The sequence below is a fragment of the Oncorhynchus tshawytscha genome, linkage group LG30, assembly GCF_018296145.1.
Source record: "Oncorhynchus tshawytscha isolate Ot180627B linkage group LG30, Otsh_v2.0, whole genome shotgun sequence".
Lineage (NCBI taxonomy): Eukaryota > Metazoa > Chordata > Actinopteri > Salmoniformes > Salmonidae > Oncorhynchus > Oncorhynchus tshawytscha.
In genome coordinates, this window is record NC_056458.1 from 42,947,970 (window position 1) to 42,971,809 (window position 23,840).

The 23,840-nt window shown below is 43.9% G+C and overlaps 1 protein-coding gene across 6 annotated transcripts in view; it reads left to right on the forward strand.

Moving 5' to 3' along the window:
- Positions 1-23,840, forward strand: part of afap1l1b (actin filament associated protein 1-like 1b) — a 41,272-nt gene that overhangs the window by 15,183 nt on the left and 2,249 nt on the right. For 2 of the 6 annotated variants that reach the window (XM_042309617.1, XM_024393466.2), the window contains exons 2-16: positions 9,692-9,817; positions 10,049-10,132; positions 10,463-10,542; positions 10,638-10,761; positions 11,004-11,102; positions 11,222-11,436; positions 11,610-11,882; positions 12,570-12,684; positions 13,321-13,476; positions 14,136-14,347; positions 14,485-14,630; positions 14,882-14,954; positions 22,956-23,088; positions 23,230-23,403; positions 23,582-23,757. In XM_042309617.1, the coding sequence (XP_042165551.1) occupies positions 9,692-9,817; positions 10,049-10,132; positions 10,463-10,542; positions 10,638-10,761; positions 11,004-11,102; positions 11,222-11,436; positions 11,610-11,882; positions 12,570-12,684; positions 13,321-13,476; positions 14,136-14,347; positions 14,485-14,630; positions 14,882-14,954; positions 22,956-23,088; positions 23,230-23,403; positions 23,582-23,757 (2,186 nt within the window). Of the gene's footprint in view, positions 1-5,718; positions 5,889-9,691; positions 9,818-10,048; positions 10,133-10,462; positions 10,543-10,637; positions 10,762-11,003; positions 11,103-11,221; positions 11,437-11,609; positions 11,883-12,569; positions 12,685-13,320; positions 13,477-14,135; positions 14,348-14,484; positions 14,631-14,881; positions 14,955-22,955; positions 23,089-23,229; positions 23,404-23,581; positions 23,758-23,840 lie in introns of those variants that run through there. The other 4 variants (XM_042309614.1, XM_042309613.1, XM_042309616.1 and 1 more) reach the window with 4 other exon arrangements.

Here is a 23,840-nt window from a genome sequence, read left to right on the forward strand (position 1 = left end):
TCTCCTAGACGTTTCCACTTCACATTAACAGCACTTACAATTGACCGGGGCAGTTGGAAGTCACTAAGATAGCACCTCAGTAAGGCCATTCTACTGCTAATTTTAGTCTATGGCGATGCATGGCTGTGTGCTCGATATTATACACCTGTCAGCAACGGGTGTGGCTGAAATATCAGAATCCACTCATTTGAAGGGTTTGAGTGTCCATATATCTCACACACAGTGCATTCGGAAAGTGTAAATCCACTTCACTTCCTGTAGTTCAATAATAGATTAAAATGCATTATTCCAAAGTCAATGTGTCATGTCATAGCTGACACCCCATTCTTTATGCAGACATCTTTGAATCTTAATTCGGCGTAGTTACTTTTGTCGTTGTTGCTCCTAGACGTTACATTTTTTTTGTACATGCATACATACATTGTGCATTCGGAAAGTATTCAGACCCCTTGACTGTTTCTACACACAATACCCCATAATGACATCACAATACCCCATAATGACATCACAATACCCCATAATGACATCACAATACCCCATAATGACAAAGCAAAAACAGGTATTTAGACATTTTTGCAAATTTATAAAAAATAAAAAGCGGACATCACATTTACATAAGAATTCAGATCGTTTACTCAGGACTTTGTTGAAGCACCTTTGGCAGTGATTACAGCCTCAAGTCATCTTGGGTATGACGCTACAAGCTTGGCAAACCTGTGTTTGGGGAGTTTCTCCCATTCTTCTCTGTAGATCCTCTCAAGCTCTGTCAGGTTGGATGGGGACTGTCGCTGCACAGCTATTTTCAGGTCTCTCCAGAGATGTTCGATCGGGTACAAGTCCAGGCTCTGGCTGGGCCACTCAAGGACATTCAGAGACTTGTCCCGAAAGCCACTCCTGCTTTGTCTTGGCTGTGTGCTTAGGGTCGTTGGAAGGTGAACCTTCCCTCCAGTCTGAGGTCCTGAGTGCTCTGGAGCAGGTTTTCATCAAGGATCTCTCTGTACTTTGCTCTGTTCATCTTTCCCTCAATCCTGATTAGTCTCCCAGTCCCTGCCGCTGAAAAACGTCCCCACAGCATGATGCTGCCACCACCAAGCTTCACCGTAGGGATGATGCCAGGTTTCCTCCAGACGTGATGCTTGGCATTCAGGCCGAAGAGTTCAATCTTTCATCAGACCACAGAGGAACTCTGGAGCTCTGTCAGAGTGACCATCGGGATCTTGGTCACCTCCCTGACCAAGGCCCTTCTCCCCCAATTGCTCAGTTTGGCCAGGCGACCAGTCTTGGTGGTTCCAAACTTCTTCCATTTAAGAATTATGGAGGCCACTGTGTTCTTGGGGACCTTCAATCATGCCGACATTTTTTGGTACCCTTCCCCAGATCTGTGCCTCGACACAATCCTGTCTCGGAGCTCTACGGACAATTTCTTCGACCTCACGGCTTGGTTTTGCTCTGACATGCACTGTCAATTGTGGGAACTTATATATAGACAGGTGTGTGTCTTTCCAAATCAAATTATGCAAACATTTCTAAAAACCTGTTTTCGCTTTGTCTTTATGGGGTATTGTGTGTAGATTGATGAGAAAAAATATTATTTAATCCATTTTAGAATAAGGCTGTAACGTAACAAAATGTGGAAAAAGTGAAGGTGTTTGAATACTTTCTGAATCCACTGTATATAGGGCAGCAGCCTCTAAGGTGCAGGGTTGAGTAACCGGGTGGTAGCCGGCTAGTGACTAAGTTCAAGACAGGATACTGGGTGGAGCTAGTGATGGCTATTTAACAGTCTGATGGCCTTGAGATAGGAGCTGCTTTTCAGTCTCTCGGTCCCAGCTTTGATGCACCTGTACTGACCTCGCCTTCTGGATGATAGCGGGGTGAACAGGCAGTGGCTCGGGTGTTTGATGTCCTTGATGATGTTTTTGGCCTTCCTGTGACATCGGGTGCTTTAGGTGTCCTGGGGAGCAGGCAGTGTGCCCCCGGTGATGCGTTGTGCAGACCGCACCACCCTCTGGAGAGCCTTGTGGTTGCGGGCAGTGTAGCTGCCGTACCAGGCGGTGATACAGCCCGACAGAATGCTCTCAGTTGTACTTTTGTGAGGGTCTCAGCTGGGTTAAAGATATGTGGGGTTTTTGGTAACAAGGCAATGTTTCTTAAATTTACAGAAGGCAGAAAAATGGTTCCAAAACTAAATAGAAGTGTTGATATTACCTGGCAGGGGTCTTTACTTCAACATTTATTGTGTTTTGATGCATTTCTAATATTTATTTATTTTATTAAGTTTTCTGGTTGATGTTTTCTAAGACCCCTTTTCCATCTGTTTGACCAGAAATCAAATGTAAAATGGTTGAGAAGTGTGTGTGTACCTTAATTTCCAAAGAACAGCTTTTAATTAGACACAGAATTTGACATACTGCTAGGAACTTCACGTTAGTGCTCATTGGTCATTTTACATGGAAACGACCTAAACCAGCTACACCACCCACAGGATCTCCCAGGCTGACACACTTCCCAGAGATGTCCAAGCAGAGGGCGCAGGGGAGTGGGCGTCTGGGAGAGAGGGGTGCAGGGCTGGAGGTTTGAGGGTGTTGCATGGGAATGCAAGTGGCGAGGCGAGCGGGCCAGGCCCCTCTCTGGTCCTGGCAGTAGGGGTTCAGACAGACTAGTGACCCCTAGAGACCCTGGGGGTGTGGAGTTGTGATTTCACCCCACACCGCTCCAATAACACACACATCCTACAGCACCGCTTGGCCTGGTTCTGCTCCTGCTCCCATTTCTCTTTCCTCAAACACATAGGGTATGTCTATGCTCTCTAGTGAGAGGTGATGATCACACACATCTATATTGTTTAGCAGCAGAAATACAGGTTTTTATTATTTAGTTAGGCTCCATTAACCTTGTTTTCAAGAGGAAGGAAACCAACCATTCTCTGTGGAAACAATCTGCTGCCCTTTTTAAACATCTCCTCAATGAATTAGAGATTCAATCTGCTGACTATGAGAAAATAAGTCAGCATTCATTAGCTACACGTACAGTTTCTCTAAAGTGACACTCAAATGACAAGATCACAAGTCTTTAAAAAAAAGGGGGGGAACAACCAGAGCAGTGAGGCTAGTCATGTGAAGCTCTCTGTTATGACTGAGTGTTGAGGCTAGTCATGTGAAGCTCTCTGTTATGTCTGAGTGTTGAGGCTAGTCATGTGAAGCTCTCTGTTATGACTGAGTGTTGAGGCTAGTCATGTGAAGCTCTCTGTTATGTCTGAGTGTTGAGGCTAGTCATGTGAAGCTCTCTGTTATGTCTGAGTGTTGAGGCTAGTCATGTGAAGCTCTCTGTTATGTCTGAGTGTTGAGGCTAGTCATGTGAAGCTCTCTGTTATGACTGAGTGTTGAGGCTAGTCATGTGAAGCTCTCTGTTATGACTGAGTGTTGAGGCTAGTCATGTGAAGCTCTCTGTTATGTCTGAGTGTTGAGGCTAGTCATGTGAAGCTCTCTGTTATGTCTGAGTGTTGAGGCTAGTCATGTGAAGCTCTCTGTTATGTCTGAGTGTTGAGGCTAGTCATGTGAAGCTCTCTGTTATGACTGAGTGTTGAGGCTAGTCATGTGAAGCTCTCTGTTATGTCTGAGTGTTGAGGCTAGTCATGTGAAGCTCTCTGTTATGTCTGAGTGTTGAGGCTAGTCATGTGAAGCTCTCTGTTATGACTGAGTGTTGAGGCTAGTCACATGACGTGCTGTACTGCTGTGAGTGCGTTGGCAAGTATTTTGCTCAGTTCAGTCGGTGGCTCTCTGGGGTCTCCACGGTTTCCTAGTGTGTCCAGCTGTAGCCATGAGGACGTGTCAGTGTGGTGAGCAGAGAGGGAGACGGAGAGAGGCAGAAGAGTCAAGGTCACTGGATCAGCCTCACCCCCCGGATATCCCCTCTGGAGGGAAGAACCCAACCCAACACGATTGAATGGAAACCTTTTACTGACTGACTATGCATGCATTGAGACTTCCATTGTGGTTTCCTTGATATCATCCAGTGACGTCATTTAATTGCCAGCGCCCCCGCCAATCCCTTTTAGCAGTTTCCACCTCTAGAGACTAAGGATGCAAAGGAAGGGTATATACTGGAAACGTTCAACGTTTAACCAGTGAACTACCAACATTTTTGTATCTTTCAAGGATTTAATGTATTTTATCTCACAACATCTAGTTGCCCTTTTTAAGGTACTTCACATTTGTACAGGTGTCTGTAATAATCTCTGGCCCTCTGTGTGGCCTTCACATTTGTACAGGTGTCTGTAATAATCTCTGGCCCTCTGTGTGGCCTTCACATTTGTACAGGTGTCTGTAATAATCTCTGGCCCTCTGTGTGGCCTTCACATTTGTACAGGTGTCTGTAATAATCTCTGGCCCTCTGTGTGGCCTTCACATTTGTACAGGTGTCTGTAATAATCTCTGGCCCTCTGTGTGGCCTTCACATTTGTACAGGTGTCTGTAATAATCTCTGGCCCTCTGTGTGGCCTTATCACATGGAAAATATGTCCAAATAATTCAGGAAGATTTTCAAATAAAAATTGAATGACAAAACTGTAAAACATTATCTAAATGTAAATCAACTAGGTGAATACTTTTGTTAAATGAAGGTTTCAACATGAAATATCCTTTATATATATATATATATATATATATTTTACACATTTATTTTACTATGTTTGTATCTGTATCTTGCCAATGTTTCGGTGTCAAACTGGTGGCAGCTGCGAAGGTCAATAGTTGGAAGAGTTGCAGTGTTAATTGTAAATAATACCATTGTTTATTAGTTGCTTTTTTTCATTAATTAGGCTATTTTCTCTTGAACTGTATGGTCTATCTACTAGAAACTCATGAGCCATCTGGTCTATCTACTAGAAACTCATGAACCATCTGGTCTATCTACTAGAAACTCATGAACCATCTGGTCTATATACTAGAAACTCATGAACCATCTGGTCTATCTACTAGAAACTCATGAACCATCTGGTCTATCTACTAGAAACTCATGAACCATCTGGTCTATCTACTAGAAACTCATGAACCATCTGGTCTATCTACTAGAAAATCATGAACCATCTGGTCTATCTACTAGAAACTCATGAACCATCTGGTCTATCTACTAGAAACTCATGAACCATCTGGTCTATCTACTAGAAAATCATGAACCATCTGGTCTATCTGCTAGAAAATCATGAACCATCTGGTCTATCTGCTAGAAAATCATGAACCATCTGGTCTATCTACTAGAAACTCATGTACACGGATAGAAAAAATGAATACTATATATATATATATGAATAAATTGCTTAAGTGACTCAAGATTATCAAAGTTATGATAGATTTTCTGTTAATGACCAAAATTACTGACGATTCTGGTAACATCGGTAAACTACCGGTAGGTTTAAAATCGTACCAGAGACCCAACCCGGAGAAGTGGAACCCCTCAAAGACAAGTAGATGAAATTTAAAGATTGTGTGTGACGTCTCAGATGGGCAGAGAGACTGACTGACAGAGAGACTGACAGAGAGACTGACAGAGAGACTGACAGAGAGACTGACAGAGAGACTGACTGAGAGACTGACTGAGAGACTGACTGAGAGACTGACTGAGAGACTGACTGACACAGAGCGACGAAGTAGAGCGAGTAGAGGAGTGGAGGGTGTAACAGCAGGAGAGTAAATTCTTTGAGCCCAGCCCACTAGATACCACAATACCAGGGTAGGAGCGAGCGAGGGAGTGAGTTAAATGACTGTGTGTTGAGAGCTCTGCAATCATCCAGAGACGAGCACAGCTGATGTGTGGATTACCACAGCATTTCTCACTGGAGCTGTTTTTGGGAAATGGTGGGCTTTCTTCTTCTTCAGCTGTTGAAGCCGGTAAGCAACCAAATCGACTGCATGCTTGTATTATACTGTCTTGGCAGCCTCTCTCTTAGTGGTCTGTGTGGGTTGTGTTTGTCCTCGTCTCTCAGGACTGTAACATTTGAATTGGAGATGGATGTCCGTGTAGATCATGTGATTAGTCTTATGGTTGGTTCTACTGAGTACTGGATCTCCACTTCCTGACGATGTGTGGATGTTTTCTCAATTATCTTTGAAAGTTGACTACTTTTCAGACAGTTATGTTTTGACAGGGCCAGTTCATTTCCGTTCCTTGATATTCAGAGAGGGGATTTGTTATTACAGAGATGTTTATTGTGACCGACCGCCTCGTTTCGGTCTTGTGTAGCAAAATTTGAAATTGTTTTTTTTTTTACATTGGATAAAAGTAGATTCAAAGCTAGAAAATGGTATATCATACACAGCAGTTGAGGAACACATGGGAAAGTAGTTCAGCTTTGAAAATTGATCAACTTTTGCGAAAATGGCTCTTGAATGTTTTGGGACACCTACTGGAGAGCTCTTCTTTGTCTACACCTATTAAGTATTGTTCACCTTCTTAAGTATTGTTCACCTTCTTAAGCTTTAGCCCCATCCATGTCTTTAAGGATACACGTGAGGCCATGTGCTAAACAGTGAGTACGGTAGTGTACAACCAAAGATTTCAAGACTGGTTTCTACTATGTCTATCGACATGTCTGTATACAGTTGTCGCAATGACATCATGAACATTCTATTGTCGTTCCGACATCAAACTTGTCATTGTTGTTATGAAACAGTATAAAGACAGCAGCACGGTGGTCCAAAACAGCATAAATGGTGTATTTCAATACCAATAAACCTATTAGTTTAAACATGTATTTAGTGTTTGTCAATCTAACAAACCAGGCAACTAAAAGCAACTTTCTAAACAATGTTTTTGGTTAGTTTCTAGCTTGTTAGAAGGTGTAAACGGTACAATGAAATGGTTACTTGCATAGTGGAGTATTTTGTTTAGACATGTAGCTAGCTAGCTAAACAATCAGCTAGCTAAACAATCAACCATAATCCCAACTCATAACGTTACTACCCTCCATGTATCTACAGTTAGCTAAAGCTAACCAACTAGCTAGGTTCAATTTTAGCTAGCTAGCTAACATTAGGCTAGAACTAGCAATACAAATTTCTCTGAGATACGGATGACATTACTACAGAGATCATACACATAATGCTAGTGAGCCAGCCAGCTAACGTTAGCTAGCTAACAGTACGCTTTTACTTGCAATAAATTAATTTCTGGCAAAATTAGAAACGTATAATATCTGAAAATGTAGCCAGCTAGACTCTCTTTCCCATATATATGGATGAAAGCTTCTCCCTCTGTCATGGTTGTCCTTAGCTTGAAGATGTAATCCAGTCAGGTGTTTTATACAACAGCCTTCTGTGCTCTCTTTTTCGACTCCCTCCGCATTTGCAATCAAATGCCTCCTTAGCTATCATATTGTGAAGAGCCTTAGCAACAGTTGTGCAGTTCGTCGTGATATCTTTCAAAAAAGCTGTTTTAGAAAGGATTACCTACACACACTAAGCCGCTCATGGTATAGACAGAAGCGTGCTACATGGCAGACCAATCTGAACTCATCTCTCGGCATGTCCAGCCCATCCATTATCTCAGCCAATCATGGCTAGTGCAAAGGTTTCTGTCTTTTTCCTGACCTGTCACTGATATGACTGTTCCAATAAGCTGACCAGGAAACCTGACTTTCAGACTGATCCCTGACCTGTCACTGATACGACTGTTCCAATAAGCTGACCAGGAAACCTGACTTTCAGACTGTTCCCTGACCTGTCACTGATACGACTGTTCCAATAAGCTGACCAGGAAACCTGACTTTCAGACTGTTCCCTGACCTGTCACTGATACGACTGTTCCAATAAGCTGACCAGGAAACCTCTGACTTTCTGACCAGCCCAGACGTTGCGGCACCCCACTTCTAAACAACTCTAACTGGACTGTATTCAGAGGGTTGTGAAGTCATCTGAAATCACAGTGGTTGTGCTGAACTTGTTTACTCTTGTTTGATAGGTAAGGGTTGTATGGTGTTATTACAGAGTAACTTCTGCAACAAAAGCAAGAAGCCAAGAGAGCAGACATTTTCCAATGGGATTCTGAGAGGTCATGACTGTGCCAACATAACCTTACCGTTAGCCTTGTTTCTACATGAAGACCTCTGCTCACAAAGCACTTCAGGTCTACTCTTTGAAGCTGATCAGTTTTGTTGCTGTGGGTGGAGAAATAAAACACTTAGACCGACAGGTTGTTTGATCTGCTATGAGCAGAGATAGAGACAACAACTTCAGCACTAAAAGCTACAAAAACAGGCCCATATTCTACTGAAAACTTGTGACTAGGGAAAACATCTCTCACTTCCAGAGACATCAAAGAAAAACAGGTAGGCCTGAGATTACTGCCTACAAAGTCATCGGTGTCTCTTCCTGTGTGTGTGTGTGTGTGTGTGTGTGTGTGTGTGTGTGTGTGTGTGTGTGTGTGTGTGTGTGTGTGTGTGTGTGTGTGTGTGTGTGTGTGTGTGTGTGTGTGTGTGTGTGTGTGTGTGTGTGTGTGTGTGTGTGTGTGTGTGTGTGTGTGTGTGTGTGTGTGTGTGTGTGTGATAGAGAGATGCTCCTCTCCAGGGGAACCCCAGTGCCTGGTGGCACGGAAATCTCCTCTCAGCTCCAGGAATGACCCACTACTGATAAGATGAATCACTGATCACCAGGGGAGCTGTTAAACAGCTGTTTCTGTGTAGTTAAATGGTCCTGTCATGGGTTTGAGGGTGCTATGCTGGGACCCTCTCATCACAATGCCAGGAAGATAGGTTGATGAATCAAATCAAATGTTATTGGTCGCATACACATATTTAGCAGATGTTATTGCGGGTGTAGTGAAATGCTTGTGTTCCTAGCTCCAACAGTGCAGTAATATCTAACAATTAAGAGTTCTACACGTGGAAAACATCTTGAAATTGATATGTGGAAATTCATCCAAAATGTGGAGTTCCTTTCTTTGGACACTTGAGCTAAGGGTTGCTCTATTGCCCGGGGGAAAGGGACCTGAGCAGTTATGCAAGTTGAGTCTGAACGCAAAGAATTGCAGTGGTCTGGTCTTTCTGGTTCCTCCACTGTGTGTAGGTGAATATACTTTCCATGTCCGGGCAGGTGATCATCAGGCTTCTTCAGGGCAACATAAACTACACCTGACTTACCCAATGGGAGAGAGCCATCCAGACCGTAATGTCAATCCCTGGTTCTGTTTTTGCGACAGGCTGATGAAACCCTATCACACCTGTTTATTGCATTAAGCCGCCAGATACCACATTGTGATTATTTTGTCTGGGTTCTTCCAGACGCAGGCCAATACAACCAGATGTCTGAGGTTAGCTCCACCCATAACCACTTCTGTTGTCAGCGCAGTTGGCCCATGAATAGGGCCTCAGCATATTATGAAGCGGGCTTGATTGTTGAGTTGGAAAGCAATAGTTGTAATCGGTAATGAAATTACCCTTTATACTTGTCTTTTCTTACCAGCGCTGACTTTGCTGATAGTTACTTGGAGGAAAAATGTTGCTCTCTGTGATATATGGTTGTCTCGCCCAGCTATCTAAGTCCATCTGCTAAATGACTAAAATGTAAAAGTAATGAGTCTTATCATCACCGTTGGTAGATTTGCTCAGTAATTGACATCATATTGTACAATCGCTTGAAACTGTCGCTCATTGTTTCAGACGTGACCTGTGACTTGTGTTCTTCTTCTCTCCACGCAGCGATGGAGCACCTGGTGAGTGAGCTGAACATGCTGCTGAAGCTGCTGGACCAGGAGAGTGTGAGCAGGGCCACAACGGAGAAGATGAGCACGGTCCGGAGCCTGCTGGGGCAGCTGCAGCCATCAGGTACTGTGTGTGTGTGTGTGTGTGTGTGTGTGTGTGTGTGTGTGTGTGTGTGTGTGTGTGTGTGTGTGTGTGTGTGTGTGTGTGTGTGTGTGTGTGTGTGTGTGTGTGTGTGTGTGTGTGTGTGTGTGTGTGTGTGTGTGTGTGTGTGTGTGTGCGAGTGTGTGCGAGAGAGAGAGAGGGCACGGAGAGTGTGTTTATTTGTATTTTTTTACATTCTCTTCTCTGTTAAAGTGAATGGATCAGACTTCATATACATGAACACTTCTCTTTATGGAAATGGCACCAGCTTTGTGGAATCCCTGTTTGAGGAATTCGGTGAGTTAAATACCATATCTGTGTTATTTCATATCGAAGAATAATGACTTTCTAGACGATGCTAATATAGAGTAAACAATGATATGATCAGTCATTCTTTAGTGATGTGTATATTACATTGTCCCAACAGACCTGGATGAGCTCAGAGCCTCTAGACGATGCTAATATAGAGTAAACAATGATATGATCAGTCATTCTTTAGTGATGTGTATATTACATTGTCCCAACAGACCTGGATGAGCTCAGAGCCTCTAGACGATGCTAATATAGAGTAAACAATGATATGATCAGTCATTCTTTAGTGATGTGTATATTACATTGTCCCAACAGACCTGGATGAGTTCAGACCCTCCCCAGAAGAACTAAAGGAACCGGTAGAGGAGGAAACCCCCAAAATACCACCCTCAAAAGTGAGAGCCTTTTTGACAGTACTGTATAAATGCATCAGAACTTTGTCTATAACACTTTTATTTATTGAATTTCTCCTAAACGTTAATTCCCCCAGAGTCCCACTGACACCCCACCTCCTCTGCCAACCACCCCTCCCCCAGAGGACTATTATGAGGAGGCAGTGCCCCTGGATCCAGGCACGGCGACCCAATACATCACCGCCAACATCACCAAACGCAGTGAGTAGTCAGTCACACGTCCTCCCTGCCGTCACCTATTCATAACCACCCCAACTCACTGTCCATACACGGTACACAACACAAGGCTCATAGTAATGGCTGTAATGGAACCGTATCAAACCATTCCATCCATTACTATGAGCCTGTCCTCATCAGTTAAGGGGCCACCAGCCTACTGTGCTACACACTCTTATTGTTGGGTTATCTCTGATCTGTGTCCTCTGTCCCCTGCTTCCTTCTAGTCAGTGCAAGTCCCCCAAATTCCATTGAAGATGCATATTATGAGGATGCTGACAATAATTACCCCACCACCCAAATCAATGGCCCGCACAAGAACTCATGTGAGTATGAATGAAATCATAGCACCCGGTTGAGATGAATGTGTACTTGATGCTACTACATCTGTATGTTTCGAGGGGAGGAGGAACCACCTTATCTGTTATCCTTGGTTGTTCTCCAGACGCTGATTCAGACGCGCTGAGCAGCTCCTATGAATCGTATGATGAGGAGGATGAGGAGGCGAAGGGCCAGGACAGGACTAGTCAGAGGTGGCAGTCAGAGGAGAACTCTGTGGGCCCCATGAAGGACTGTCGTATCTGTGCCTTTTTGCTGCGCAAGAAACGCTTCGGCCAATGGGCCAAACAGTTGACGGTCGTCCGTGACAACAGATTACAGGTAGGGCCTTTTTCTTGCAGTCCGTGTTTATTATTAGAGGTTTATTACACATCAGACCTGATCTAATTGAGACACATTTAGATATTAGGAGTGATCTGCAGTAAAGTATTTTAAAGTCAGTTGTAAATATATAAAATAAATAAACAACAGTTTATCCATGTCTTCCTCTGCAGTGCTACAAGAGCATTAAAGACAGAAGCCCACACATTGAGCTGCCGCTGAACCTGTGTAACGTCATCTACATTCCCAAAGAGGCACGCCGCAAGAAGCACGAGCTGCGTTTCTCCCTGCCTGGTGGAGAGGCCTTGGTGCTGGCTGTCCAGAGCAAGGAGCAGGCGGAACGATGGCTCAAGGTGATCCGGGAGGTGGCCAGTCAAGCCACCAGCAGTGAAGGATTAGAGGGCTCATCCTCTCCTATGATCCAGAGGAAGATGGAGCTGGACAAGGTGGGTCTCCCCTTAGTAACCCTGCTAGATACCATACTCTGTCTATAGGCCTGTAACCCAACACAGCCTTCTGTGTCTGCACTGCACAGACCCTATGGGCCCCTTATCCTGTTTCACTCCAACTGACTCAGACAACCTGGGACTGGTGTTTTCACAAGCTATGTTTCACATACTGCATATAACCATGCTGCAGTAAATAACCAGACAGAATGAAAGCAGTTCAGTAAATAACCAGACAGAATTAAAGCAGTTCAGTAAATAACCAGAAAGAATGAAAGCAGTTCAGTAAATAACCAGACAGAATGAAAGTAGTTCAGTAAATAACCAGACAGGTCAGACAGGACAGACATCCACCCTGTTTGACCCCCCCCCTCACCTTCTAATGTACCTGTATCAGTTCATTGATAGTGTGTTTACTCCGTGTCAACACTCAATCAGAGGAGGAGTTGATGCTCTAATGCTGCCTTCTGACTGTTAAAAACAGCTGACTGTGAATAGTCTAGTAATCAGCAACTGAAACTCCATACAGAGGAAAACAGAGCCATTCTATTATAGCGTAAATGTATGGCTGTGGACAGAGGCACACACAAAGTGTGTATGTCCTAGCTGGAAATCTTTCTCATTGCTGCGTGTGTGTGTGTGCGTGTGTGTCCTCTAACCTAATTTCGCCCCCTCTCTTCTCTCTAGTTACTAGGAGCTGACAAGCATACTGTAGTGTTGGTTGACAAGCACACCTCTGACTCTGACAGCGTGGCCACAGGTGACAACCTGCCCTCTGGTCAGCTTCGTGACAACTGTGAAGGTTAGGCCCCAATCTGCCTCAACATACCTGAACTTCCCTGGGTGTCTGGTTTCTGCTGTTCTACTGTAGCTTTGTGTTTTACTAGTCTGCATTCTGAGATTCAAAAGACCACTTTTAGATACGCCATTTTGTTACATTCTAGAACCCTTTTTTAACTGAGGCACAGGCCCAAGCAGATTGAAATGAAACACTGTGTAGGGCAGTGGCTTTGCCAAACTTAAGACAGAGGAAAACATAGGGAAGGAGAAAGTAGAGTGATCTATGTTCCTGAGTCAGAAGAAGGGGTCAAAGTTTGGATGTTTTAACTAAAGCAGATAAAAGACAGAGGAAGTGTGGCCCGGAGCAGAACCATCCTTCCTGCCCTCTTCCTGCCTTTGTCTCACAATGACATCATAGGACATACGTACACAAGGCAGAGCGGTAGCGAACCGGAGCGACAGATCCCAAAACAACATTTTTAGAAGCACTGAACTACATTTGACTATATTGTTCGATTACCAATACAGTGTGCCACATTGGAACATGAGACTCCAGTAAATGGCTAACTAAAACAGGCCCTTTCAGACACACAATAAATGATCTAGTAAATGACTCTTTTGTAAACGACTCTGCTGACGGCGGTGTGTTTCTGTTTAGGGAAGGGAAAGAGGGGGGCGTTTTCAGAGCTGACGGGGTCTATGAGCAGAGCGGCTGGACGGAAGATCACCAGGATCATCAGTTTCTCTAAGAAGAAGCCTCCACTCCCAGGAGACACTCCGTCCTCCTATCACCATGACGACAACCCCCGCTGTGGTGAGAACCCCGCATCCATGTCATACATATGTATATTTTTTTAACCCCTTTTTCTCCCCTTTTTCGTGGTCTCCAATTGGAGTCTTGTCTCATCGCTGCAACTCCTGTACGGACTTGGGAGAGGTGAAGGTCGAGAGCCGTGAGTCCTCCGAAACACAACCCAACCAAGGCTCACTGCTTCTTGACACAATGCCCACTTAAGCTGGAAGCCAGCCGCACCAATGTGTCGGAGGAAACACTGTACACCTGGCGACCGTGTCAGCGTGCACTGTGCTCGGCCCGTCACAGGAGTCGCTAGTGCACGATGGGATAAGGACATCCCTGCCGGCCAAACCCTCCCCTAACCAGGACGACGGTGGGCCAATTATGCACCGCCCCATGGGTCTCCCAGGTCGCGGCCGGCTGCGACAGAGCCTGGACTCGAACCCAGAATCTCTAGTGGCACAGCTAGCACTGTGATAAATGCCTTAGACCACGGCACCACTCGGGAGGTGATCCACGTCATATATGACATGTTCATCCCACAGTCATGTCTCTGGTATTTACTATGTTGCTGCTTGTCTGTTGGCTTCCCACCTTTTAAAAGCTGTTATTTTCATCTCTACTGCTCCGTGTAATTACCTTTTTTCTGGAAAGAATTGATGTGTTCCTGTCCTCAGGTTACCTAAATCTACTGCTGAGCCAGTGTTGGAGGGAGAGATGGTGCTGTGTGAGGAGTGGAACACTGTACCTTCACAAAGACCGGGGCGACCTGGGTACTCACGTAAGAGCTGTGGTCCTCCATGGGGCTGAGGTCATACCTGGAGTAGGGCCCAAGCACCCCTTCGCCTTCCGCATCCTGCAAGGAGGCAACGAGGTGGCTGCCTTGGAGGTATGTTTGTGCGTGTATATGTAGCCCAATGTCCCCTGTCCCTTGACCAGTCTCTCCGGTCCGTCTCGTGGGTTCTAGTCCCCTTTGAGATCAGTGCCATGTGGTGATTGATGTAAGTGTCTCTGTCTGTCCAACAGGCCAGCTGTTCAGAAGAGATGGGCCGCTGGCTGGGGGTTCTGCTGGCAGAGTCTGGCTGTGCCACCAGCCCTGAGGCTTTGCACTACGACTATGTAGACGTGGACACCATCACTAGCATCACAGACGCAGCAAGACACTCCTTCCTGTGAGTCTGAGGCTGGGGTCATTTCCAAATGCTTACAGGGCTTTACATTTTAAGGGGAGTACATTTATAATGCCAGATGGTCATGGGGATAAATGCTTGTCTCTTTTGAAATGCTGAATCGGTTTGACTATTTGGAGGTTTTCATCAGGGTACCAACATTTTACCACCGGTATTTTGACAATTCTACCAGGGTCTGTCTGCACAGTATGGTTGTTATGACATCACAATGCTAGCCTCTTCCTGTTCTATAGATGGGCTACCTCCTCCAGCAGCGCCTCGACAGACTCCAGAACGTATGACGAGGTTCCTTACGAGAGCATATTGGTGAGGAGATACGAATACTAAACATGTTTTAACTTGTTGACACATCATAATGACAAACTTTCATTTCATTTCATTTTGAAAGTGGGAAAGCTCCACACCCTTGTTTTTTTTTGTGGGAAAGAAACCACATTTCAAGAAAAACAGGTTAACCAAACCCTATTGGCTGAGCATGAGACAGCAGTATACCAGCAACCTCTGAACTGTAGCAAAAACCCAGGCTTCCTTTGGTTGAGATTCACATCTAAGGAATCCCCAGCTCTGTGTTCACACCCATAACTTTAGATGGAATCCTAAGGATCCAGTTGATGAATTATCTGTTCCTATATACTCCCATATCTCCCCACAGAATCAGGGAGTAGGAGTCAAAGGGATTTTAATTCTACAGCATTCTGAAGGCCTGCTGAATGCCGATAGGCTCCTCTGTGGGTATGTGGGAGGGTATAGACGACACTCCAGGGATGTGCTCTGAAAGTAGCTCATCGGAACTCTGAGTTGTGTGTGGGACAGATCGAAATGTACTGGGGGAGGGGTGGTCCAAAGTAGGGGAGGGTTGGTCCAAAGTAGGGGAGGGTTGGTCCAAAGTAGGGGAGGGTTGGCCCAAAGTAGGGGAGGGTTGGCCCAAAGTAGGGGAGGGTTGGTCCAAAGTAGGGGAGGGTTGTGTGTTTTTCTTTATTGTGCACAGGAGGGTAGTGCGTTTTTTTTCCCCCTGGTTCACATTTGTTCTTCTGCTCGTATTTTCACTATTAACAACGACTTGACTGACTTTTGATATTACACTAAAGTTTAGAAATGTTTCTGAAGGTTTGCTATGGCTATTATTAAGCTTTAGCTACTACAGGCCTATGCTATGAAGGCAGTGCGCCCTGACGCTCCTACTGACTCCAACAGTCTGTTTCAGCCTTACCAGAGTTAATCCTATAATATAATGCTTATCTTTACACAAAATATTCAGATGGAAAATGAACAAATTACCCTCCTTCTGTATAAGAGATGTAGTAGCCATCTGACATTAAGGAAATGCATGTCGGTGTCGTAGCATGTCGGTGTCGTAGCATGTCGGTGTCGTAGTATGTCGGTGTCGTAGCATGTCGGTGTCGTAGCATGTCGTAGCATGTCGGTGTCGTAGCATGTCGGTGTCGTAGCATGTCGGTGCCGTAGCATGTCGGTGTCGTAGCATGTCGGTGTCGTAGCATGTCGGTGTCGTAGCATGTCGTAGCATGTCGGTGTCGTAGCATGTCGGTGTCGTAGCATGTCGGTGTTGTAGCATGTCGGTGTCGTAGCATGTCGGTGCCGTAGCATGTCGGTGCCGTAGCATGTCGGTGTCGTAGCATGTCGGTGCCGTAGCATGTCGGTGTCGTAGCATGTCGGTGTGGTAGCATGTCGGTGTGGTAGCATGTCGGTGTGGTAGCATGTCGGTGTCGTAGCATGTCGGTGTGGTAGCATAATGGTGTCGTAGCATGTCGGTGTCGTAGCATGTCGGTGTGGTAGCATGTCGGTGTGGTAGCATGACGGTGTCGTAGCATGTCGGTGTGGTAGCATGTCGGTGTGGTAGCATGACGGTGTCGTAGCATGCCACCGGCATATGTTTTCAGTAGTGTAAAGTACTTAAGTAAAAATACTACTTAAGTAGTTTTTGGGGGTATCTGTATTTTACTATTTATATTCTATTTATATTACTTTACTATTTATGTTCTATTTATATTACTTTACTATTTATATTCTATTTATATTACTTTACTATTTATGTTCTATTTATATTACTTTACTATTTATATTCTATATTACTTTACCATTTATATTCTATTTATATTACTTTACTATTTATGTTCTATTTATATTACTTTACTATTTATATTCTATTTATATTACTTTACCATTTATAATGTTTGTCTTTTACTCCATACATTTTCTGAAAACGAAATGTACTCGTTACATTTTGAATGCTTAGCAGGACAGGACAATGGTCCAATTCACACACTTATCAAGAGAACATCCCTGGTCATCTATTGCCTCTGATCTGGCAGACTCACAAAACACAAATGCTTCATTTGTAAATTATGTCAGGGTGTACCCCTGGCACTAAAAAACAAGAATATCGTGCCGTCTGGTTTGCTTAATATAAGGAATTTGCAATGATGTATACTTTTGACACTTAAGTCTATTTTAGCAATTACATTTACTTTTGATACTTAAGTATATTTAAAACCAAATACTTTTGACGTTTATTCAAACTTTTACTGGGTGACTTTCACTTGAGTCATTTTCTAAGGTATGTCGACTTTCAATCAAGTATGAGAATCAAGTACTTTTCCACCACTGTCTCTCTATCTCTCTGGTGTTAGGCCTATGCTTCTCTTCCTTTATTTATACAGTACCAGTCAAACGTTTGGACACACCTACTCATTCAAGGGTTTTTCTTTATTTTTACTATTTTCTACATTGTAGAATAGTAGTGAAGACATCAAAACTATGAAATAACACATGGAATCATGTAGTAACCAAAAAAAGTGTTTAACAAATCAAAATATATTTTAGATTCTTCAAAGTAGCCACCCTTTTCCTTCACTCTGTGGTCCAACTCATCCCAAAACATCTCAGTTGGGTTGAGGTCGGGTGATTGTGGAGGTCGGGTGATTGTGGAGGTCGGGTGATTGTGGAGGTCGGGTGATTGTGGAGGTCGGGTGATTGTGGAGACCGGGTGATTGTGGAGGCCGGGTGATTGTGGAGGCCGGGTGATTGTGGAGGCCGGGTCATCTGATGCAGCACTCTCCTTCTTGGTAAAATAGCCTTTACACAGCCTGGAGGTGTGTTTGGTCATTGTCCTGTTGAAAAACAAATGATAGTCCCGCTAAGCTCAAACCAGATGGGATGGCGTATCGCAGCAGAATGCTGTGGTAGCCATGCTGGTTAAGTGTGCCTTGAATTCTAAATAAATCACAGACAGTGTCACCAGCAAAGCACCCCCACACCACTTCCTCCATGCTTCACAGTGGGAACCACACATGGTGAGATCATCCGTTAACCTACTCTGCGTCTCACAAAGACACAGCGGTTGGAACAAAAAAACACAAATTTGGACTCATCAGACCAAAGGACAGATTTCTACCTGTCTAATGTCCATTGTTTGTGTTTCTTGGCCCAAGCAAGTCTCTTCTTCTCTGTCCTTTAGTAGTGGTTTCTTTGCAGTAGTTTGACCATGAAGGCCTGATTCACGCATTCTCCTCTAAACAGTTGATGTTGAGATGTGTCTGTTACTTTAAGTCTGTGAAGCATTTATTTGGACTGCAGTCTGGGGCTGGTATCTCTAATGAACTTATCCTCTGCAGCAGAGGTAACTCTGGGTCTTCCTTTCCTGTCCTCATGAGAGCCAGTTTCATCATACCGCTTGGTTTTTGCGACTGCACTTGAAGAAACTCCAAGTTCTTGAAATTTTCCACATTGACTGACCTTCAAGTAATGATGGACTGTTGTTTCTCTTTGCTTATTTGAGCAGTTCTTGCCATAATATGGACTTGGTATTTTACCAAATAGGGCTATCTTCTGTATAACACCTCCTACTTTGTCACAACACAGCTAATTGGCTCAAACGCATTAAGAAGGAAAGAACTTCTTCAAATTAACTTTTAACAAGGCACACCTGTTAATTGAAATGCATTCCTGGTGACTACCTCATGAAGGTGGTTGAGAGAATGCCAAGAGTGTGCAAAGCTTTCAACAAGGCCAAAGGTGGCTACTTTGAAGAATCTCACATGTATATTATACAACACTTTTTTGGTTACTACATGATTCCATATGTGTTTCAGTTTTGATGTCTTCACTATTATTCTACCATGTAGAAAAAAGTTAAAATAAAGAAAAACCCTTGAATGAGTAGGTATGTCCAAACGTTTGACTGGTGTTGTATATAAAGTGTATGCGTAAAGTATTCAGACCCCTTCACTTTTTCCACATTGTTACAATACATCCTTATTCTAAAATTGACACAAAAAAAAAATGTTTTTTCCCCCTCATTAATCTACACACAATATCCCATAATGACAAAGCAAAAACTTTTGTTTTAGACATTTTTGCAAATTTATTACAAAGAAAAAACTGATATCACATTTCCATAAGTATTCAGACCCACTCAGTCCTTTGTTGAAGCACCTTTGGCAGCGATTACAGCCTTGAGTCTTCTTGGGTATGATGCTTCAAGCTTGACAACTGTATTTGGGGAGTTTCTCCCATTCTTCTCTGCAGATCCTCTCAAGCTCTGTCAGGTTGGATGGGGAGCGTTGCTGCACAGTTATTTTCAGGTCTCTCCAGAGATGTTCGATCGGGTTCAAATCCGGGCTCTGGCTGGGCCAGAGACATTCAGAGACTTGTCCTGAAGCCACTCCTGCGATGTCTTGGCTGTGTGCTTAGGGTCGTTGTCCTGTTGGAAGGTGAACCTTCGCTCTAGTCTGAGGTCCTGAGTGCTCTGGAGCAGGTTTCCATCAAGGACCCCTCTGTACTTTGCCCTGTTCATCTTTCCCTCGATCCTGACTGGTCTCCCAGTCCCTGCCCCTGAAAATTTGTTTCATAGCAAAGGTCTGAATACTTATGTAAATAAGGTATTTATGTTTTTATTTTTTTATATACGTTTGCAAAAATGTGTAAAAACCTGTTTTGGTTCATCATTATGGCTTATTATGTGTAGATTGAGGAAATGTAATTAATTTCAGAATAAGGCTGTAACGTAACAAAATGTGTAAAAAGTGAAGGGGACCGAACTTTCCGAATGCACTGTTTCTCCCATACAGTAGGCACCTAAGCCTAATTTGGCCAACGTCACTCGTTTATTGATGGCACTGTCTGCGCCATGTTGGATCTGAATGCAAATGGATGTGCATAACATTTCTCAAATGTCGGGTAAATTAAAATCTTACCTATCAACTTGTCTGGCGCTAAATTTTCATAAAGTAAACTCTGAAATGGCAGATTTTTATGAAGATTTTAGAATATTTTTTTAAATTGTATTTATTTAATTTCACCTTTATTTAACCAGGTAGGCTAGTTGAGAACAAGTTCTCATTTGCAACTGCGACCTGGCCAAGATAAATAGCAGTATAGCATAGCAGTAGCAGTTCGACACACACAGCAACACAGAGTTACACATGGAATGAACAAAACATACAGTCAATAATACAGTAGAAACAAAAGGAAAACAAAGTCTATATACAGTGAGTGCAAATAAGGTCAAATAAGGGAGTTAAGGCAATAAATAGGCCATGGTGGCGAAGTAATTACAATATGGCACTTAAACACTGGAATGGTAGATGTGCAAAAGATGGATGTGCAAGTAGAGTGGTGTGTAAAGGAGCTAATAAATAAATACAGTATGGGGATGAGGTAGATAGATGGGCTGTATACAGATGGGCTATGAACAGGTGCAGTGATCTGTGAGCTGCTCTGACAGTTGGTTCTTAAAGCTAGTGAGGGAGATGGGAATCTTCAGCTTCAGTGATTTTTGCAGTTCGTTCCAGTCAGTGGCAGCAGAGAACTGGAAGGAAAGGCGACCAGAGGAGGAATTAGCTTTGGGGGTGACCAGTTAGATATACCTGCTGGAGCGGGTGCTACGAGTGGGTGCTGCTATGGTGACCAGCGAGCTGAGATAGGGCGGGGCTTTATCTAGCAGAGACTTGTAGATAACCTGTAGCCAGTGGGTTTGGCGACGAGTATGAAGCGAGAGCCAGCCAACGAGAGCGTACAGGTTGCAATGGTGGGTAGTGTATGGGGCTTTGGTGACAAAACGGATGGCACTGTGATAGACTGCATCCAGTTTGCTGAGTAGAGTGTTGGAGGCTATTTTATAGATGACATCGCCAAAGTCAAGGATCAGTAGGATGGTCAGTTTTACGGGGGTATGTTTGGCAGCATGAGTGAAGGAAGCTTTGTTGCGAAATAGGAAGCCGATTCTAGATTACATTTTTTATTGGAGATGCTTAATGTGAGTCTGGAAGGAGAGTTTACAGTCTAGCCAGACACCTAGGTATTTGTAGTTATCCACGTATTCTAAGTCAGAGCCGCCCAGAGTAGTGATGCTGGATGGGCGGGCAGGTGCGTGCAATGATCGGTTGAATAGCATGCATTTAGTTTTATTTGCGTTTTAAGAGCAGTTGGAGGCCACGGAAGGAGAGTTGTATGGCATTGAAGCTCGTCTGGAGGTTAGTTAACACAGTGTCCAAAGAAGGGCCAGAAGTATACAGAATGGTGTCGTCTGCGTAGTGGTGGATCAGAGAATCACCAGCAGCAAGAGCAACATCATTGATGTATACAGAGAAGAGAGTCTGCCCGAGAATTGAACCCTGTGGCACCCCCATAGAGACTGCCAGAGGTCCGGACAACGGGTCCTCCGATTTGACACACTGAACTCTATCAGAGAAGTAGTTGGTGAACCAGGCGAAGCAATCATTTGAGAAACCAAGGCTGTTGAGTCTGATAAGAATGTGGTGATTGACAGAGTCGAAAGCCTTGGCCAGGTCGATGAATACAGCTGCACAGTAATGTCTCTTATCGATGGCGGTTATGATATAATTAAGGACCTTGAGACTCAGTGCTGTTCTCTTTCACAGACACACACAACACAATGTGTACACTTCAGAGCATCTGCAAATCCGTCATGAAATCTCCATCAAAAGTTGAACTCATTGACTGGATCCTGCGTGATCATACATACAAATATGCACAGATGCAGTTGCACAAATAATTCAGCAGGTGGCTTCACATACATATAAATAACCTGTCTGCTTAATTACGGCAACTCATACAAATGTCTATTTGAATCCTGTTACATATTTATGTAAATTTTTAAAAGAAATAGAGACCACAATGGAAATAAGTCCCGACTTTATTGTACAATCCCGGTCTCTTAAAAAAAATCTTTGTGTATATATTTATTTTTTAAACTGACAACTAAAATCAATCCAAACTGTTTAGCGGCCAATTGATGAATGGAAAGAGAAATCTGTTACAAAACACAAATGTTTAATGACATTCTGAGATTGTCAAGCCTTTGATACTGGGTAAACCTACAAGGTAGGGAGGGATGTGTTTTCTGTTTGTCCAGATAGATTATGTCAATGTATTATGTTGTTGAAAACGGAAACCGAAGACTGCATGCTCTGTTTATTGGTTGTGTAGTGCATTGGCACAGAAACCTGTTGGTGGAAAATGTGTTGCGTGTGTTCTATATAATTGTAGATATGGCATCCAAATGTTGAAAATCATTGTCTGCAGACGACTCTGATTGTAGTATACTGAAACAGGCAGGGAGGGGGAGCTCATCGGTGGTGGTCGGTGAATCTTCTGGCCCGTAGAGCTGCGTGGAAATTGACTGTACCACAAAAGCCTGCTGAAGTGGCAAAGTCAATATCCACATTTTTAAACACACGGTCGCTACAGTTATTGTTATTTTTGAGTTAATTCTATGGGGGGTACATTTACTTTAAAGTCCAAGAGGAGGGTCATGCGAGGGGGAAAAATTACAAAGTACAGAGATCTCACACAGCCCTGACGTGTTTGGGAAAACTCATGACTCTCTGAGGGGAAATATGAATCATATCCAACTGTGTGTCAAGGCTTTTCTTTACTTCCCAAAATGTGTCTAAATCCAACTTTCACTATTTGACTGTAATACTTTGTGATACATTTCTCAAATTCCACTTTACTCAACTTGAAGTGGTTAGTTTATTTAACTTGTGGTCTAGTTTCTCAAACAGTACGTTTTGCAATACCACACATTACATACCACACATTAGTGAGAGTTCATCTGTTGTATTACTCTCTCCTTCCTCTTCCCTTCTCTGCTCTGCCATTGCCTGGTCTACCCTGGACTTCCCTTTCCTGCTCTACCTTACCCTTTCCTGCTCTACCTTACCCTTTCCTGCTCTACCTTACCCTTTCCTGCTCTACCTTACCCTTTCCTGCTCTACCTTACCCTTTCCTGCTCTACCTTACCCTTTCCTGCTCTTCCCTCCACAGCAGCCAGAGGAGCAGGTGCCCAGACCAGGAGCTCAGGTGAAACACCACTCTTCTTTCCCTAGCAGCAGAGAGACTGAGAAGGTGGACTCCCTAGTCACCACAAAGAGACACTGCTCCAGTAAGTTTCCAGAAGGTCAGCCAAGACTGTGTGTGATGCTGGGAAGAGAGGGGGGAATTTGACATGAATCCATCTTTCAGAGTATGCCTGAAATAAACCTATATTATTTACAAATGTGACCACTCAGAATGTATTTTCGTTGATTGTTTGCCTTAGATGCGAATCAGCATATATCAGGGAAGTATGGTAAAACACGAGCAGAGGGCGATGCCAGGAGGTACCTGAAGGAGAAAGACGAGATGGAGAAGAAGCGAGAGGTCCTCAAAAGTGCCCTGCTTGTGTTACGCAATGAGAGGAAAAAGGTGAAGGAACAACTAAAGGACGCTACAGGTAAGACAATAAAACACAGTCTTGTATTGACTATCCTTTAAAAAGAGAGAGCATGTTTTTTTGTGTGTAGATTACTGGCGCCACCTACAGCTTGGCCACAGTATAGGAATTCCTCACTCAGACTTATTGAGGCGCCATGTAACGGAACAAATGAATGCGTGTTTGTGACTGTGGTCAGGTAAGCAGCAGAAGCAGCTGGAGAAGCGTTTTGCCCAGCTGGAGGAGAACTGCAGGGGGAAGGAGGGGGAGCGGGTGGACCTGGAGCTGCGTCTCACTGAGGTGAAGGAGAATCTAAAGAAGTCGCTGGCTGGAGGGGTGCTAGGGCCGCCCACAGAGAGCAAACCCCCCAGAAAGGTGCCTGGCTGCTTTATCTCCTACTACATCACAAACAACTGTTTGAATTTCATACCATGTTTTATTGTCTTTTAGAGTTTTTA